Source organism: Etheostoma spectabile, chromosome 9 (genome assembly GCF_008692095.1).
Source record: "Etheostoma spectabile isolate EspeVRDwgs_2016 chromosome 9, UIUC_Espe_1.0, whole genome shotgun sequence".
NCBI lineage: Eukaryota > Metazoa > Chordata > Actinopteri > Perciformes > Percidae > Etheostoma > Etheostoma spectabile.
In genome coordinates this window covers 27,557,909-27,575,083 of record NC_045741.1, presented here as the reverse complement: position 1 = coordinate 27,575,083, position 17,175 = coordinate 27,557,909, and the positions used below count along the sequence as shown (strand labels likewise).

General features: G+C 40.3%; 1 protein-coding gene and 1 long non-coding RNA gene across 17 annotated transcripts in view; both read right to left on the bottom strand.

Moving 5' to 3' along the window:
• Positions 1–17,175, bottom strand: part of LOC116695664 (uncharacterized) — an 813,105-nt gene that overhangs the window by 193,798 nt on the left and 602,132 nt on the right. The gene's annotated exons all lie outside the window — the stretch shown is intronic.
• The window catches only part of LOC116695586 (unconventional myosin-XVIIIa), a 157,236-nt gene that overhangs the window by 91,861 nt on the left and 48,200 nt on the right, over positions 1–17,175 (bottom strand). For 13 of the 16 annotated variants that reach the window (XM_032525935.1, XM_032525936.1, XM_032525943.1 and 10 more), the window contains 8 exons: positions 16,689–16,789; positions 15,920–15,983; positions 15,000–15,144; positions 11,178–11,189; positions 8,050–8,220; positions 6,677–6,767; positions 5,947–6,139; positions 5,023–5,109 (listed from right to left, as the gene is read on the bottom strand). In XM_032525935.1, the coding sequence (XP_032381826.1) occupies positions 5,023–5,109; positions 5,947–6,139; positions 6,677–6,767; positions 8,050–8,220; positions 11,178–11,189; positions 15,000–15,144; positions 15,920–15,983; positions 16,689–16,789 (864 nt within the window). The remainder of the gene's footprint in view (positions 1–5,022; positions 5,110–5,946; positions 6,140–6,676; positions 6,768–8,049; positions 8,221–11,177; positions 11,190–14,999; positions 15,145–15,919; positions 15,984–16,688; positions 16,790–17,175) is intronic. The other 3 variants (XM_032525937.1, XM_032525927.1, XM_032525931.1) reach the window with 1 other exon arrangement.

The window sequence follows — 17,175 nt, the reverse complement described above, 5'->3', positions numbered from 1 at the left end:
CCAGACAAATTTAAATTTATAATGGTTTAAAATGAAATAAGGACTATATATACGCTAAACAATATCACCCCGCCCTGCCCAGGACCTGCCACACATACACATTCACCTTGTCTAGCGCCATTGATGCGGGCTGTTGAAAGTTTCATTTAACTATGTCAGAAAGGTCAGAAGCCACTGCTTAATGGTTAAAGTGTGTGGGGGGGGCTTCCAGCGCACTGCTACCGTTTTCTTTTGCAGCTGTAAGACAAGCAAGAACTATCTTTTTCTGACATTTAGAAATCTGGATGGAAGAAGTGTCTTCGGTAGCTGAACTGGTATTGTCGCAGGAACTGTGCCAGAAACAAATGTCGTCAGTTTATATTACAATAATTTATACAATAATTTTCATTAGGCACATGTAGACGAGTAATGAGTCAATTGTCAGCCAACACATTTGTTCTTCAAAGGCCATAATCAGGACTGTGATTATTTTGCTGCTTTAAAATGTGCTTTAACAAATGTGTGCCCCTGGTCCTGGATTAGATTTAAATGCACCACTCCAACAAGCCATTTACATGTGATATACATGTCATCTGTTAATTATCTAGGCCAGAGACATTCAACAGGGGGTCTGTGACCCCTGGGGGGTCCTTAGCGTTAGTGCAGTGGTCACTATGGTAGCCAAACAGTTAAGATTAAGGGTTCACTGTGCCTTCCACATATAAGTTTAAGATTAAAACATGATGTATAAATAATATATTAATATCCATTCATATTCATCCATATGGCCCGGTTTAACATGCACAATATTTTTATACAATACATGTAAATTAAATGTAAAGTAGTAGGGGGTCCCTAGTCTGTATCTCTTTCCCCGGAGGGGTTGATGGCCTACAACACATTGAAGACCCCTGCTCTAGGTATTGCTATCTCATTTTAAAGAAATGACATGTTTTTCCCCCGAGTTCCATAAAACACCAACTGTTTTTAACCGCTGGCTTCAACATGATCCAACTTTCTAAGGCTATATTACTGCTGTTAGAGAAGGTGTTTAGTATAGTGTTTAGTCTATAGTTTCTTAAGTATATCCCGCTTTATACTTTTTTGTAGATAGTAAAACTTAGATGAATGGTAACACCACGTGTATTGTATCCTGAATGTTTTATCTGGAAAATGTGGAGGTCTAAAAATGCAACTTAACAACAGAAAATGCAATAAACTTTGATAAACATGGTTTGGATGCTTGGAAATGCGTATTCAGTGGGCCCTTACTCACTAACACAGCTGATTAATGCAGTGAAAAGTGTTCTTTCCGCCAGTCTAAATGTTTGAATCTAGCACCCTGCTCTAACGAGTCTCACCGTAGAGTGGCTGGCCCCATTCTCTTGTTGGGATTCTTAAATGTGTGTGCTTGGCAGATATCAGCCTCTCTAAATAGGGAGGTGGTACCTCTGCAAATAGATACCCTTCAACAAAAAAATGAATGTCAACTGACTCTTAAGGCATTTCAAAATGAATAAGGAGAGGCTGTATTGTGCTGCTGAAACCTAATTAGCAGTGAGGTGCAGAGTCCCTTGCAGAAATTAACAAGCTTGCCGTCATTTAACCAGAAGTCACAAGGCACACATTTATCTTTGCTGCCTGTTTTTTGTAATGTGAGTTACGGTGTTTTTCATTTCTATTTGTCTTCTGGTTGTACTTTCTGTGTCACAGAAATTGTATAAATCATTTGCCAATATGCCCTCCAAACTAAAACTAACTATTTTGTTTCTTGTTGCCTTTAAAAAAGGACCTATGGGAGCCTTTTTCTGACCTGTCTGCCTTCATCAGCAGGAAAACATTATTTGTAAATGGCTTCCAAAACCTTGTGAATGTGATTCCCGTAGGTTTAATCACAAATGTTCAACAGGGGGTCCATGACCCCTAGGAGGTCCTCAGAGTTAGTGCAGGGGGGGCCGGCCTAATTATGTTAAAAAAAATTATAATCTTTTCTTTTCAAAAGTGTAAATGTCTGAAAATATACAATAATATGAATCCACTATACTATAACACATACTGTATAAATTGACCTATTTGTGAAAAGAAAAAAACAGTTAACTTACAGTACACTTTGAAGATAAGATTACTCTAGGTAAAGTAGTTACTATGGCAGCCAAATAGTTCACTGTGCCTTTTACATGCATGTTTAACATTAAAACATGATGCATATCTGATATATTAATATCCATTTATTCCAGCCCAATTTAACATGCAGCGTAATTTTATACAAAATATGTAGTAGGGGGGTCTCTACTCTGTCTTTCTTTCAGCTAAGGGATCCTTGGCCTACAAAATATTGAAGAGCCCTGGTTTAGAGGACCTAAAGCCTCCCTTCCCACCGGCCAAACCCACTTACACCCACTAACATCTGGCTTTGTCTGCAGTGGGAAAGGTTACAATCGGCATTCATTCCAGGGACAAATGACTCTGCAGTAGGCACAGGTATTAATTGGCTCCAGCTCTGATCACCAGTAATGGAAACATGACACCTGAGGGGACACACAAACTTTTGCCCCTTTTCCAACGCTGTGACACGCGTCACCTCCGTTGGTAACGTCTCTCATCGTTGTCTTGGACATCATTCCAAATTAAAGTAGTTACCCAGTTTGAAAGAGAGACTGGGTGCGTAACAAGTACAAAATAAGTAAATACCGTAAAATTGTCACTGGCCTCCAGTGAAAATTAGTAATTAGTTACAGCTACTATTTACTTCTTTTAAAAGTAATTGAATTACTTTACCAATTACTGTATATATCAAAAGTAATTAGTTACTATGGAAAGTAACGTTTGAGATACTTTTATGTCTGCTTTTTAAATGGAAATCTGAACAGTACTAAATAGTCAAACACAATAAACATAATTTTTAGACCTATTTATTGTAATCAACAGGGCAACAGGCCTTCAAATCAAACACTAGTACAACAGTCCCTTTTAATACAAAATAACTGTCTCAGTCATTTAACAGTGTTTTTTTACCGCATTAGGCCCAATTAAATAAAAATGATTGGCCTACCGTGTTAACACTAATTAAAAGAGAAAACAAAGGTGCTGCATATAATTGAATATGTGACTTAACAAAAGCTTAACAAAGTGGTTAAACAAACATGCCTCAGAAGGCAGAGCTAAATAGAGATAAGAGATGAGATTCTCAACAAACGCTGTGGTAGAGACGTTCAAATGTTTTTTGTTAGCTCCACCTGATTTTTAGAATATTTTCTGTGTGAATAACTGTGCCATGCTGTGGTTTAATGCTCATTGTTCCATTGGTGTATCATTTCGTCACCATAAGGTCTTGCGACATTAGCTCAGAAGCAGCTAAAGTAGCATCTGTCTTCTTCATTCTGTTCATTTTTCACAAATGAGAGTAACATGTAACAAGCTCAATTACATTTCAGTAATTGTAATGGCGTTACTTGATTTAAAAAAATATTGAGTTACATGCAGTTACAGTAATGCATTAATTTGTCGTTACTTGCATTGCATTACTCCCAACACTGCTGGCCTCCATGCTGCTTTCTACCGTTTTCCGGCACTTTCGTGACATCAAACTTGGCACACCAGAAAAAAACAGAAAGGCATACTCATCTACTGCCACTGGTAATAAGGTCAATCGCAAAATTTAAGCAGGTTTACTTGTGTTAAAAAACTGCTTATTCACGCATTTATACATATGGTGGAAATGGGTTTAATTAGTACTGACCACAAAGGACAGCCTGGCTGATGGGAATGCCATTAGTCTTGCAGGTTATTGGTCACCAAGGTTTTGGCCAAACTGAAAGTGTCACCTGATTAAATGTCTGAACCAAATTTCACAGCAATCCATCCAATAGTTGTAAGGGTTTCAATAGTAGAAACTGACTTATGCAAATCATGACTATGTGTGCTAATCTATGCAATTCAAGGTGGTGCTGTAAAAAAACATCAGGGGAAGCCCAAAGTCAGTATGTCTCATCTTCTTGGCACCATGAATATGTGAACCAAATATCTATCCAATCCATCCAATAGTTGATGAGATATTTCAGACCAAAGTGGAGGACCAACTGGCCAACAGACCGACAGGGCCATCCACAGAGCCATGATACTTAAACGGCTTAAAACTAACCAAACCCTAACTACTGGTGTTTTTCCACTGCATGGTACCCCCACGACTCTACTCACCTTTTATGGTTTTCCATTACTGCTAACAGGTACTTTTTATAGTACCACCTCAGTCGAGGTTCCAAGCGTGCTTATGCAATATCAAAAGGTGACGTGAAAATCTGCAGACTACTGATTGGCCGTGTTTAAGTAGTTTAGCCAGCGTTTTTTTTTCCTTCTTTTTTTTTGCCTCCAGCTTCTTTTGAAACTAAATTTGTCTTCTGGCTGTGGCAACAACCACATGCCGAGAATCAAAAACAACACACCTTTGATGTTCTGTGTGTGTGTTGCGTTAGGTCACGGCAGTTTCCTGCTATGACGACGTTGTCGATATAGACTAGCTTCAATAAAAATCTATTCCCAGGCATTATGAAACACTTGGTGATGGCTCTTGCTCAAGCCAATACACCATTACTGCTGCAAGTTTTTCTGCCAAGGCCAGTTGCCACACATACTGTGTTATTGTACCACTAATAATTGCATGAGCTTTGCAGTAAGTAACTGATGAGAGGGACCCTTTCAAGCCAACAAGAGGGAAACAAATCACAAAGTTGTTTCAATAAATTTCACTTATGTAGGACGAATTCCAAAAGGAATCAAGAGGAGCCAAACTAATTGGATGGAGGCATCAGGTGCAGGATGTAAAAGGTCATTGCCTGCTTTTGTTTTTGTTTAGGGGAATTGAATTTGATAAAATGTCACAATTTGTAAGCAACAAACAACTAGCAGATGAACAGTAGAACTGTTTTTTTGTGGAGCTCATCACTTGCTTTCATGACAGGTTTCAGATAGGAACAGAACACAAAGACATCACATGCACAGAGATGCCTGAAACAGAGACAGTGTTGTGATGTTTCTTGTGCTTACCAGAGCTTGGGTTGAGGCTTGGTCAATAGCTGCTACAGACAGTGAGGTACTGGACTCTATGTCATCTAATGCAAGCTCTATGTTTTCCTAGACGCAGGAGGGGATAAAGGTTTAGGTTAGTAAGATTAACCAGCAAAAGATGAGATCATCAATAAATCACAACTGAAGCTATTCAATACTGTAGATTGGGTTGTGTGAGTGTACATTTGTATAAGCGCATAATCAGCAAAAATATCTATAATATATCTCATTGGATTATGCAGAGCACTATAATTCCGTTAATTTGACTTGAATGTGACTTTCTAAGTTGCCTCTGATGGTATCTATCCATGCACATAGTTTTGCGATGACTCTGAGATTTTAGCATCCACCCAAAACAATGGAGATGACTGGATTCTAGGATAATCATAAAAGTTTGATGGAAACAGTTTTCATTGGAACTAAAAGTCCATAAGAAAACCTTTGAACACTGTGTGTTCTGTTGATTATCCAGTTTCCAAATGTTTTGTTCCCAATGCCGTGGACCAATATATTTCCATTGGCCTTAACTGTATTGGGGTGGAGGAGAGCATCTCAAAACAGAAATGGGTTGTCCTGGTAGCTCACCTGATAGAGCGTGCACCCCATGTACCAAGGCTCAGGCCTTACCTCAGCGGCCCAGGGTTTGATTTCAACCTGCAGCCCTTTGCTGCATGTCTTACACCTCTCTCTCTCCCCTTTTCTGTCTACAGTTGTTAATCGATTAAAGGCCAAAATACCCAAAAAATATTCTTCAAACAAAACAAAAAAAACTATTTACATTGGTCGGATCGTTCATGTTACAACACGAACGATCCGACCATTTAGGATAGAATAAAGCTAATGTGCTATTATGTGTATGCTCTGTCCATGCACGCCAGTGCTTAGTGTTGTGCTCAGCAGCACCTCCTTGTATCGGTCCAGCTCCTGGACGAAGGTGCGTTCATGGAACAGGGTCTGCAGCCTCTCCTGGGTGTAGTTGTGGCAGAGCTCCTCAAACGTGGCTCCCCGCTGCTGCTGAGCCAGCCGGGGATTCTGGAAACCCGGAGTGTCCACAATCAGCAGGGAGCACAGCGAGTGCTGGCTGGACTTCAGAGCCCTGAGGGACACAAAAAGATCATGCGATGAAGATTTGACATATATATAAAAATGGAAATGGTAAGTCCCTTTGGAAAACACTGTTAGTCCTTTTCCACTTTGTAAACCTATAACATGCACAACAAGATATATGACACAATAAAGCAAAGGGAAAAAAAGCCAAAAAAAGCATAATATGAGCACAAAAACTTTCAAAAACATTCCCAGATGCCTAGACGCGGCAGTGTCACTGGCTCTTGATAACCATTCCTTAACAGGAGTGAAGAAGTTTAGAGAGAAAGAACGGAGGGTTGAAATTAAAGCTAAAAAGGACAAATGGAGGTAGAGAAAAAAAGACTTCACATAGGGAAGAAAGTAGGTATGAATCTGCATCCTATGTCAATGTTTGTAGAGAAAGAGACTTTGAGTAAGAAGCTGTTTGTAATAAACAGACATACTGTATATGGCATAGACATCATGAATGTTTTTGAAGAAGAAATCCCAATAGGATCCAAATAGTAAAGTAATATATTTGGGGGGAAATTTTGCTTGGTCTTACCTGTTAATTAGGGAGATGACGAGAGTGAAGAGCTCCGAGTAGAGTCCAGATGCCATGGCCTCCAAACACTCCAGAGCTGTGACCTTAGAGCCTGAGAGACAACAGATCAGAGTCTGGATGAACAACATCAAATCAAGTCACTTCTAATCATCCCCTAGTCTACACCTGATATTGCTCAGGGCCAGTACATGTGTTTAATGGTTACATTTTTTACTTTTTCTAACTAAAAATATCAAATCAAACCTCACTTATTTTGGGTCCGGACCATAATTTGTTTAGTACAGAGAATGGCCCATTACCAAATGCTGGCATCAAAAGTTTGGTCACATTCTTAATAGTTTTCTTTTTCTTTTTTTTTTAACAAGCCTTTCCCAGATTTAAATCCTAATTGTAGACTAGATCTTATCAGAACAAGAGCTTCCCATATCCTTCATCACGGGTGCAGAAATATCATCTCAGTTAAACTGCACTTCTCTAAAGTGTTCATCATACCAGGGGTAGGGAAACCACAACTGACCACAGATTTTCAGTGAAAAGCCAACATGTCAGTGTGCACATAGTCTGTCATTGCCAGACCTTCTTCCATAGCCCTGCAAAGGAGGGTCTGGCTAGTCCACACAGCACACTGGGATGGGAGAAAAACGTGCTCTTTTTCTGTTTATTTGCATACTTTAAACCATGGGTCTCAAACTCGCGGCCCGGGGGCCAATTGCGGCCCGCGGGAAGATATTTTGTGGCCCCCTACTTGACATCAAAGTTAAGTGTTAGTGCGGCCCGCGCGTTCTGAAACTTTTTCTCATTGCGCTTGTCACTTATGGGCTACCGTAGTAGTCTCCTGACAGCGGCGTAACGGTTGTCAAGCTAGCTAAGTACTCTTTGCGGCAAATGCCTGAGGTTTGACAATGTGAACTCTGTTGGGAAATGCACCAACCATATCAGATCTAGGGGTTTAAAGCACCGGCAGTTCCACGCCCTGTTTGGAGGAAATAGTTTTTTTTTGGAATACTTGATGCGGCCCAGCCAAACCCAGACTCTACTTCCAGCGGCCCCCAAGTAAGTTGAGTTTGAGACCCCTGCTTTAAACCCATCACCACTGTCACCATCATTGGGCAGTGCTAAGAAGGTACAGTGCCACTGCAAAATTGCCTTGAGAAGAAACTTGTTTTGGTGGAACATGTGCACATAGGGAGGCGAGCTCCCTGTGCGATGAGAATTTTACTCAAAAATAAAAGATAAATATATTTTGATTGTCGGTTCTAACTCGGAGGGACATCGGCCGAACTGGAACTATCTCATAAATGAAACGTGGTCAATATAGGCTAGTGTGCACATGATCTTACAAAGGAGATCCCAGACTCAGTTTGGGTTTTTACCTGAGCTGTCGCCTTGGCCGGCCTCGTCTGGCCCCCCTCTGAAGGAGGTGGAGTGCTGCAGTCCTTTGGCCTGGTGCTTAAAGATGGAAGAGGACAGCTCCTCCAAGGTACAGCCCAGCAGGTAGGCCGCCTTCTGGGCCCACTCATGACGGGCAAATTGCCTACGTCCCGCTAAAAAAAAGAAAAAGTAAAAATGTTTAAAATACAAAAAAGATATGCAACACGGACCTGAGGAAGAAAGATAATAAAGATGAAAGCTATAGAAAGATAGAGAGGCTGGAGGATGAATAGGGAAAAAAGTAGGGGTGGGGGAAGAAATTAAAAAATCATTTGCATCTTGATTTTTTTGTATGACAATTCTTTTCCACCAAATAGGTTGTTTACCCATAAATGTCCTAAATATGTTCTGTTTATACGGTACTGCTGACGGTGACAAAAGCAAAAGCGGAAAATGCAGAAAATCCATGGTATGTACTTCTTTACAAATTAAATAGATGTCAGACTCAATGTCTGTGCATTTTCCTTAGAAAAGGCTTTTAGAAAATGTCTCATGATACATTGTCTCTAGAAGTGTTTTATTCAACTTTTGTTGTTGTTAAAAAAAAAATTGCAATACTCAATACTATCGAGTAGCAGTACTTCTAGAATCGCAATAAATGAAAATCGTAACACAAATCGGCAGCCAAGTATCGGGAAATAAATCTAGTCGGGACATAAAACATAACATCCCAGCACTAGTACAGATGCTTAAATTGAAATCAGAAAGCTTTGGCTTTTTTCTTTGCTATAGCTAACAGGAACTGAAAACCCACTGTAAAAGTACAAATCAGCATCAACCATAGTCTTAGCCTTTAACCCAGATAGGCATTCCTCACAGCATGTGTGTATCCAGAAGAGATGTTTTCTGTCTGTTGCTGACAGGAGTGGAAGGTATTTTGTCATGACTGTGGGAGTTGTGTGAAAACTGACAGCTAATGTGTTGAGATTCCATCCATAGAACATTTAGTTCTTTTTCTAACTGTGTGCGTACTGTACATCATGATGCCATCACATAGCATCCATGTATAGAGGAGTGTACTACAAATGACCGACTGACAGACTTTGATGCTCACCCTGCTTTGGGAAATGATTCCTAAATGGAGAGGACCATTTTCTTTTTTAATTTGTCTGTGCTTAATTTTTTAAACTAAAGCCAATTTAGCCATGCTGCACATTAATGTTGATACACCCATAATAAAGTGGCAGAAAATTGGAAGAACATTCAAACCCCACCCATACATCTCTTTTAAATCCCAGTTTGTGACTTTTTACATTCTGGAGGTGTGGATTTTGAAATACACAGGAGTGGGTTTACCAAACAAAGAAAGTCTAATGAAAGATGCCATTGCGTTACAATATGCGGTGTAGGATCCAGCGTTGTTGGAATGTTTTCCAAAGTCAATACCATAATGCCTCAATCTTGTTATTTTTAGTCCCTATCCTGTCAATTTCTATATTGACTAAGTCAGAGATTCTACGTCAAGAGGCAATTGGAAATGTTGTAGGTTACAATTGTTATGTAATGATTGAGTCAAAGTCAAGTTACTAGTCATGAGGATGACTATTCAGCCTGTAAAAACAGCTGTTTAATGTTTTCTGTGACTCTTTTCGGTTAAGTCTGAGAAGATGACTGGGTGAAGTTAGTAGAATATCTGGGCTTGGGGACAGTTTTGACAAAATACAGCACCCGTCAAATGTTTGGACACACTTTTCCATTCACTTGAATGAGAAAGTGTGTCCAAACTTTTGACTGGTACCAGATCGTGCAGCATTATGAAAAGTGTAGGATCTAATTTTTGGAGGTTAACCCACATTATTACTTGTATAGATATGGGCATGTACAGTTGTTTTTTGACATATCTTAGTTGTTGTTTTTTTTACATCTGGTTCTTGCATTTGTCCCAACTTATGGAAGTGCAATACTAAACCGTGAGGGGGAAATCAGCCCCTTGATAAATGGTCACAACCATCAAAAGCCATGGTATGTTTACTACTGTAGGCATTTAAGCAAACTAAGTAAAAGCTGTATAGCTAAACTGGGTGTTTTCTGACATACACTACCGGTCAAAGGTTTGGGGTCACTTACAAACTTCCATACCACTTCATTATATACAGAATACCAGCTGATGTGAGTGGGTGGCTGATCTGTAATGCAATATCTACATTGCCCATTAATTAACAGCCATTCATCCAATGTTCCAAAGGCACATTATGTTTACTAATCTGATATAATAAAAAAAAAAAGAAGAAGACAAAAACTATCTGATAAAACATTGGAGAACTCTCCCCTGGTTAAAATAAAACAATGCAACTGACCTCAGCTGGTATTCTGTCTATAATGGAGTGCAATGGAAATTTCTAAGTGACCCCAAACTTTTGACCGGTAGTGTATGTGGTGGAAAACACATTGATTACAAATCTAACAACTCAGATTTAGGTTTTTGCTAATTACTGTTGATCATTCCCTGACTATCAGTCTATATTAGGAGTGCTTCTCCATTTGGTCTGGATGAGATTCAAAGCCCATGTGTTGAAATGGCACAAGGCAACATGACAGCCTGCACAGCCAGCCAATCAAAGCGGTGAGACACACAGCTAGCAAATCAACAGGAGCCCCTGCCAAGCACAAACCTCATGGGGATACACGAGGGAAACTGGGAAATACAAGTTCTGTGGTAGAAAGTCAAAGCACTAACTAGAGAAGTGGAAATGAATAAGCTTTACTTTGCTTTTGAGAATGTGTTGAATCGGGAGTAGAATGTGGGCAACGTTGGGATGCATCAGACATTGTCGTTTAAAGGGACAGCAAAGTTCTGATCCCCGTGATTTTCATCTCACGGAAGAGAAAAAGGCTGAGACAGGGAGTGCGGAGAGTCGTCATGAAGCAAACACGAAAACACAAGAGAGAAAGGAGATGAAGAGAGGAGGGGAGGGAGGAGCTGAAACAATAAAAATGCTAATGTCTTAAGGCCTGGAAGGAACGATAAAGGCATTAAGACAAAATACAAACAAGAGAGCCTCTGAAATAGTTTTTTTTTTTTTTTTTTAAGTGAAAACTGTCAACAACTCATGTGTTGTTTTTCCATTACCTTCATCTCCGTCTGCGTTTGATAGGGCACAGCATGCAAACATGCAAGCAGAGAGAGGAGGGTTAGAGATAACACAGGTCACAGATTCATCAATTCACAGACACAGGAAAACATGACATGACCATTAAACAAGACTGAAAACACCATCATGCTTTGGAAGAGGTTAGGCATGTCACTGTTGGGTTAAGCCCCTGGCTTAGATCAGTTGATGGTAGGGCCGCACCATATGAGGAAAATGTGCGTTACAGATATTCCTTGTGATAAATAAACAGCTTTAGTGCGTAACTTTTTGATATAAATGAACGTTGGTTACATTCAAGCCATTGCCAAAAGAGTTACTATAAAGCTAATTAAGGCTCACACAACTCTCTCTGTATGTCTCAGTATGGCTATGTTCAGAGAACGGTGTCGTCCGGAGACTTTCAAGCACAGAAACTCAGGGGAAGATAATGACCTCTTCTGAAGAGGCCATCATGTTTTGTTTTTTTCTCATCTGTGTCCTCCTTGGCTACTTATATCCAGGCTTATGTCATGTGGACGCGCCAACAGTTTTGTTGTCATTACTTTGAATTCTTAATGGGGGCAACAGTAACTACAAACTATAGCTTTAAAGTGTACTCACTTTTGCTACTTTCAGCATATGCAAAAATATGACAAATTGCTTGTTGAAATTCAAGCTACTTTCCTGTCCTAAGACTGTTTTCATGTTGACAGTTTTACATGAACTACACATCTAAGCTTGGACGAGGTGTTGATTATTCCAGTTTGAAAAATAGAAAACTTGAGCCAATATCATTCAACAAAACCATGCATGTTTGTCCCCCGCTTTCCTGCTTCCCTGCACCATGTTTCAAAGTGTGATCTTAGAGTTCCCTGCAGTGTTTTATAGCAGAGGTGTGCCACCTCGACTTCAGACCATAAAAAAATGAATTCTCTTTTATAACATAAAACATTAGCCTTTAGGGGGAAAGACAAAATGCAGTCCTCCATACAGCAAAAAACATTGAATTTAGTGTGGGTATAGTTTAGGCCATCACTTACTAATTAAAGAGCCTGTGTTATGAGATGCATCAGGATATGGGTGGTCTACCACACTTTTGGCTTGGTTCTGTTTTTCTTGGTATGGTCTTAGCCTGACACTTTGGGATTGCAACTTTGTGGCACTTTAAAAGCCCTTTCCTGTTTCAGTATGAGAATGTCCATGCACAAAGCCAGATCCATTAACAAAGGCTTTGCCCAGTTTGGTGTGGAACAGCTTGACTGGCCTACACAGAACCGTGACCTCAACACCTCTGGGATACACTGAAAACACTGAAGACACTGAATTACTAAAACATCCATAATGTTCTTGTGGCTGAATGTGCACAAATCCCTGCAGCCAGGCTCCAACGTTTACTGGAAATGCCAGTAACCTGGAAATACTTCTCAGAAATCCCTGACATAACCTGAACAATACAACCAAAACTATGCGCTTGGTTACATCCCACTAGAGTGAGAACATGTGTATTTGTAATTTAGTGACCAGAATTTTCCACTCAACAAAATGAAAATTCTGTGTGAGGTTAACGGCATCTGATGGAAAAACACATAGTCCTGCTTGTTATTGCAGTCGGCGTGCTGCCAGCTGAGAGTGTGTTCATCCACATGCCAAGCCTGACACCTAGTGGCAGTTGGAAGAAAGTCAGCTCAAGTCTGTTTTTTTGCTGATATGAGAAGGATTTACATTTCATTTTTAGCAGTTTCTGGTCATTTAAGCAGGGCCATGTTTTCATTAATGTTGAAGTAATGATCTGAGGGGAATGAATACACGGTTGGCGGGACAGAGAAGCAATTTGCTGGGGGAAATAAATAAACTGAGTGCCCAGAGACAGATGTATGACAATAAGAAAGGAAGAGTAAGAACGTGTTGCACTCCAAAACATATAATAATAGGTAAAATTGTACTAAGTTGCATTTACAATGTAAAAAAACAATTCTTATTGTCTCTTGGATCCATTGTTCCAAATTAAATTGTATCACCACCCACAAGGTATAAAATGATTTGCTGTTGTCACAGTGCCAAAGTGATGTTTTTCCCTTTCTGATGACCCTTTGGTTTGTGGTGAGGTCCAATTGGACTCATCCACTGAACACCCAGCCCTTCTCTGGAATCCTCAGCTGATCTAATGCTCCTCTGCAAAAAGCAAGAGGCTGACATGCCTAATAAATGGTAAAGTGAGCACTAATGTCTACTATCTTTGAACTTTTAATTGATTGAAAGCCTTGCAGCTTGCAGAGTAAATTGATTTTGCAGTGCAGTTGGTCTTTCCCTTTCATGGAAAGCACCATGCCCAGCCATTTAACAAAAGGCAATGGGACATCAATCTGTTAAGTTTACTGAGCATGGAGATAAAAATCAAGAGGTGAGGCAGGGTTTCCCCCAGTGTTTTCCAAACCTGGTGGTTGCCCCCCACCAGGCCTAAACCACTGGGAATTATTTTGTACTGTATTTTCATGACGTTGATTTTTTTTCAACGGCATTTACAGTGGGGCGGCTCACTTGGAAACTTAGACATAGTCATATATCCAAATCTCCAGTTAGATTTTAGCACTGACTTACTTTGAAATCTGTCTTATTGTCTTTTAAAATTCTCAATTTTGCCAATTCCGTCCATTACTCTGTTATCACAGAAACTATTGGGCTGTACAATTATGCTGCCATCAGTCTGTGACTCTGGGCCCTCGTTGAAAACAAGACATTTGCCACCGGGCTTAACAACTTTTGTTGTTGAGGTTATATCTTTTAGAGAAAGACAAAGGAGATGACATGCATTTCTTTAGTCTATATAAAGTATTAGTTCATCTAACAAACTTTACATTCAACACTCAAGTGAAAACCCAAGATTAGTCTACAGTATCAGTTTTGTAAAAGGAATGAACAAAGTGTTTAAGAGATTAAGTCATTACTCGGATTCACCATTACAAGATGAGAACACACACTTTGTATTCTCATTTACGGAGGAGGAGCGGACAAGGTCCTCTGAAGGATTCTGGGTAGGTTTGTCCCCATCTAAGTGGGACTTTCTTCTGGTTTGTTTTCTCACTCTCTAAAGCCCAGTTAAGACCAAAGATTGGCTACAAGTCGAAAACGTTTTAGATGGTTGCAGGGAAAAGTTGCAGTTGATGTTGCTGCGACTCAGCCGGTCGAGTCTCCAGAGGCTGGTTTTTGAATGTAAGAGACGTCACCTGTTTCAACGGCCAATAGAGAAGTCAGCTGGTCGAGTCAGCCTCAAACCGTCAGCTGGCTAAAATGGCAGAGTTTTAGACGGAGGATCAACGAGCAGCCTCGAGCAGAACACCGTATGTTATGGCGCGAGGTAGAGAGTGACTGAAGAGAGCGAGCAGCGTTTTAATAAAGTAGTGATTCAGAGAAATAAAATGTTTTCACCGTTTCATCTCTACTAGAAATGCAGCTTTGGCACCATTTCACCATCACTATCTTCATTCATATTTTAAGATGCTAAAATGATATCCAGCTACAAAAAAAAGCCTGTAACTTCCTGCGACTGGCACATTCCAAGTAGTTTCCACTCGTCTCATGACAAATCTTTGTTCTTAACTGGACTTGAAGGCCTCTAAACCTCAGCAAGACAGTACATACTACAGGGCTGCTGTGGAGTACCTGAAGCTACAGCAGGATTCTGATGTCTATGTTCTCATTATGTTGGGATTGAAGGGCTAGTTGTGGATGATTTACTCCACCTACAAGCGTAATCTTCCAGAGTTGCTTGTGATGTACGGGAGATGGGATGTATGTGCAATCAATTAGTAGGGAGTTCCTACCTTTAGTGGCTCCTGCGGCCCCCAAGTGGTACACGGCCCCCAGGATGAGCCAGAGGGCCTTCTGCTCCTCCCCGGAGATGCCCAGCACCTTCATGGCCGCCTGCAGCTTGGTGAACTGCTGCGAGGCGCGCTGCTTGTCTTCAGGCTGGAGAGGACGTGATCACATCAAACTTTAGAGATCCCCGACAGTAGGTGGAAATGTTGCAGCAGCAACCTACTTCCATTCATTTAGTTCATCCATAGATACAATGGAGCAGAGATCTTCAACAGGGGTCCGGAGCCCCTAGTGGGTCCTCAGTGTTATTGAAGGGAATTATAATTAAATGGATTATTATTGTTATTTAAAAAAGAAAAAAACAGTACAGAAAAATACTTTTGCACTTCTACAGTACAACGTCAGACAGGCTTGCGGAGGGGGATTGGTAGGTCAACGGTTGCAATGACACTCCAGCAGCCTGTCTAACTTGCTAAAAAATATTGTAATAATATATTACTAGATCTTCATCTGACAAAATTAATGAAGGGTGTTCCTTTGTAACTTTTGAAAATAAAAATACATGAATTAATTAACATGAATCCAACATATTATTAGCAAATATAAATCAGGCTATTTGTGAAAAAACATTAAAAATAGGCTTACTGCCCAATATAATAGGGTAATATAATCACTAGGTCTGGCCCAGTACAGTGCCTTTTTTGGTTGCAATTGTAAATAAATTAAATAAAAAAACGAACCTCATCCAAAATTTGCATATGTATTCATACGTTTTTTTTAAACTATACTAAATATTAATATAAATATCCCCTTAAAACTCCTGTTTCACCAGGCTGTAATATAAGGCTCAGAGAAATACATAAAATGAAAACAAACTGTAAACAAAAGAAAGAAAGATGTCAATAAAAGTCTCTAACGTGATTACCTTAGACTGTGGTAGGATCCCAAAAGCACTATTCTCAGCTAAATGGTTAAAGTGCAGCTCGGTCCTGGAAGCGAGAAAGAGAGGAAGAGAGGGAGAGGTACACAGGAAGAGAAGAAGAGAGAAGAAAGATTGTGGGATGAGCCAGTGAAATACCTCTGGATGTTGCTGACCATGTTTCAACAACACTGTCTTTTGATTCAGTTTATCCAACACTATCTGACATTTGTGACACAAAATGAAACACTTTAAAAGCCTGACATGACAAAAACTGACATTAGGACATTATAGTAAACATCATTTTTTGGGGGCATTTCCGCCTTTAGGGATAGGACAGCTGAGATATGAAAGGGGAGAGATGGGGGAAAATATGCAGGAAATCGTCACAGATTGGACTTGAACCCTGGAACCCTCTAAAAATGTGCGCCCGCTCTACCGACTGATCTAACCTAGCCACTCAATATCAACATAATGAAGGTATTAAAAGATCAATTGTAGGATTTCATTAATCAAATCACTCAACCAAACTGATTAATTGGAGAATCGATTAACTCAGCCCTACTACAACAGACTTGATCCAACTTGGTCGGATGAGTTGTGATGCCCAAAGCCGATTAAAAATCATCTCAAATATTTCCCTGGAATTGGACACAAATTTAAAAAAAAACTAAATCAGAGCTGAACTGAAAACAACACCACCTCTGTAATCTCTGTAAACTTGGATAAGACTTCATAGTATTGCTGTCATTCTTTTAAGTGGTAGAGGACTCACCTCAGGCTGCTGTCGGCTCCGGCCATCATGTAGTAGAAGACGTTGAAGGTGGACTCTGCCTCAGGCCGTTTGCTCACTCGCAGTTTCTCCAGCAGCATTGTCTAACACGGAGGAGACCCTCAGTACACTCACAGTTTCTTCATCTGTCTGTGTGTCTGTCTGCCTGTGTGTGTGTGTGAGGGTGTGTGTGTGTGTGCGCGTGTGAAAATGTACTGGTCATATGGCGCTTTTCTATTCTTAACGACAGCTCAAAGTGCTTTTACATAGTACAGGAACCACTCACTATTCACACACTTTCATACACTGTGGTTGAGGCACAAGGTGCCAGCTGCTCATCAGATACACACTCACACACATTCACAGTCCAAAGGCGCAGCATTGGTGGCAACTCGGGGTTCAGTGTCTAGCCCAAGGACACTTCAACATGGGACTGCAGGGCCAAGGTGTGTGTGTGTGTGTGTGTGTGTGTGTGTGTGTGTGTGTGTGT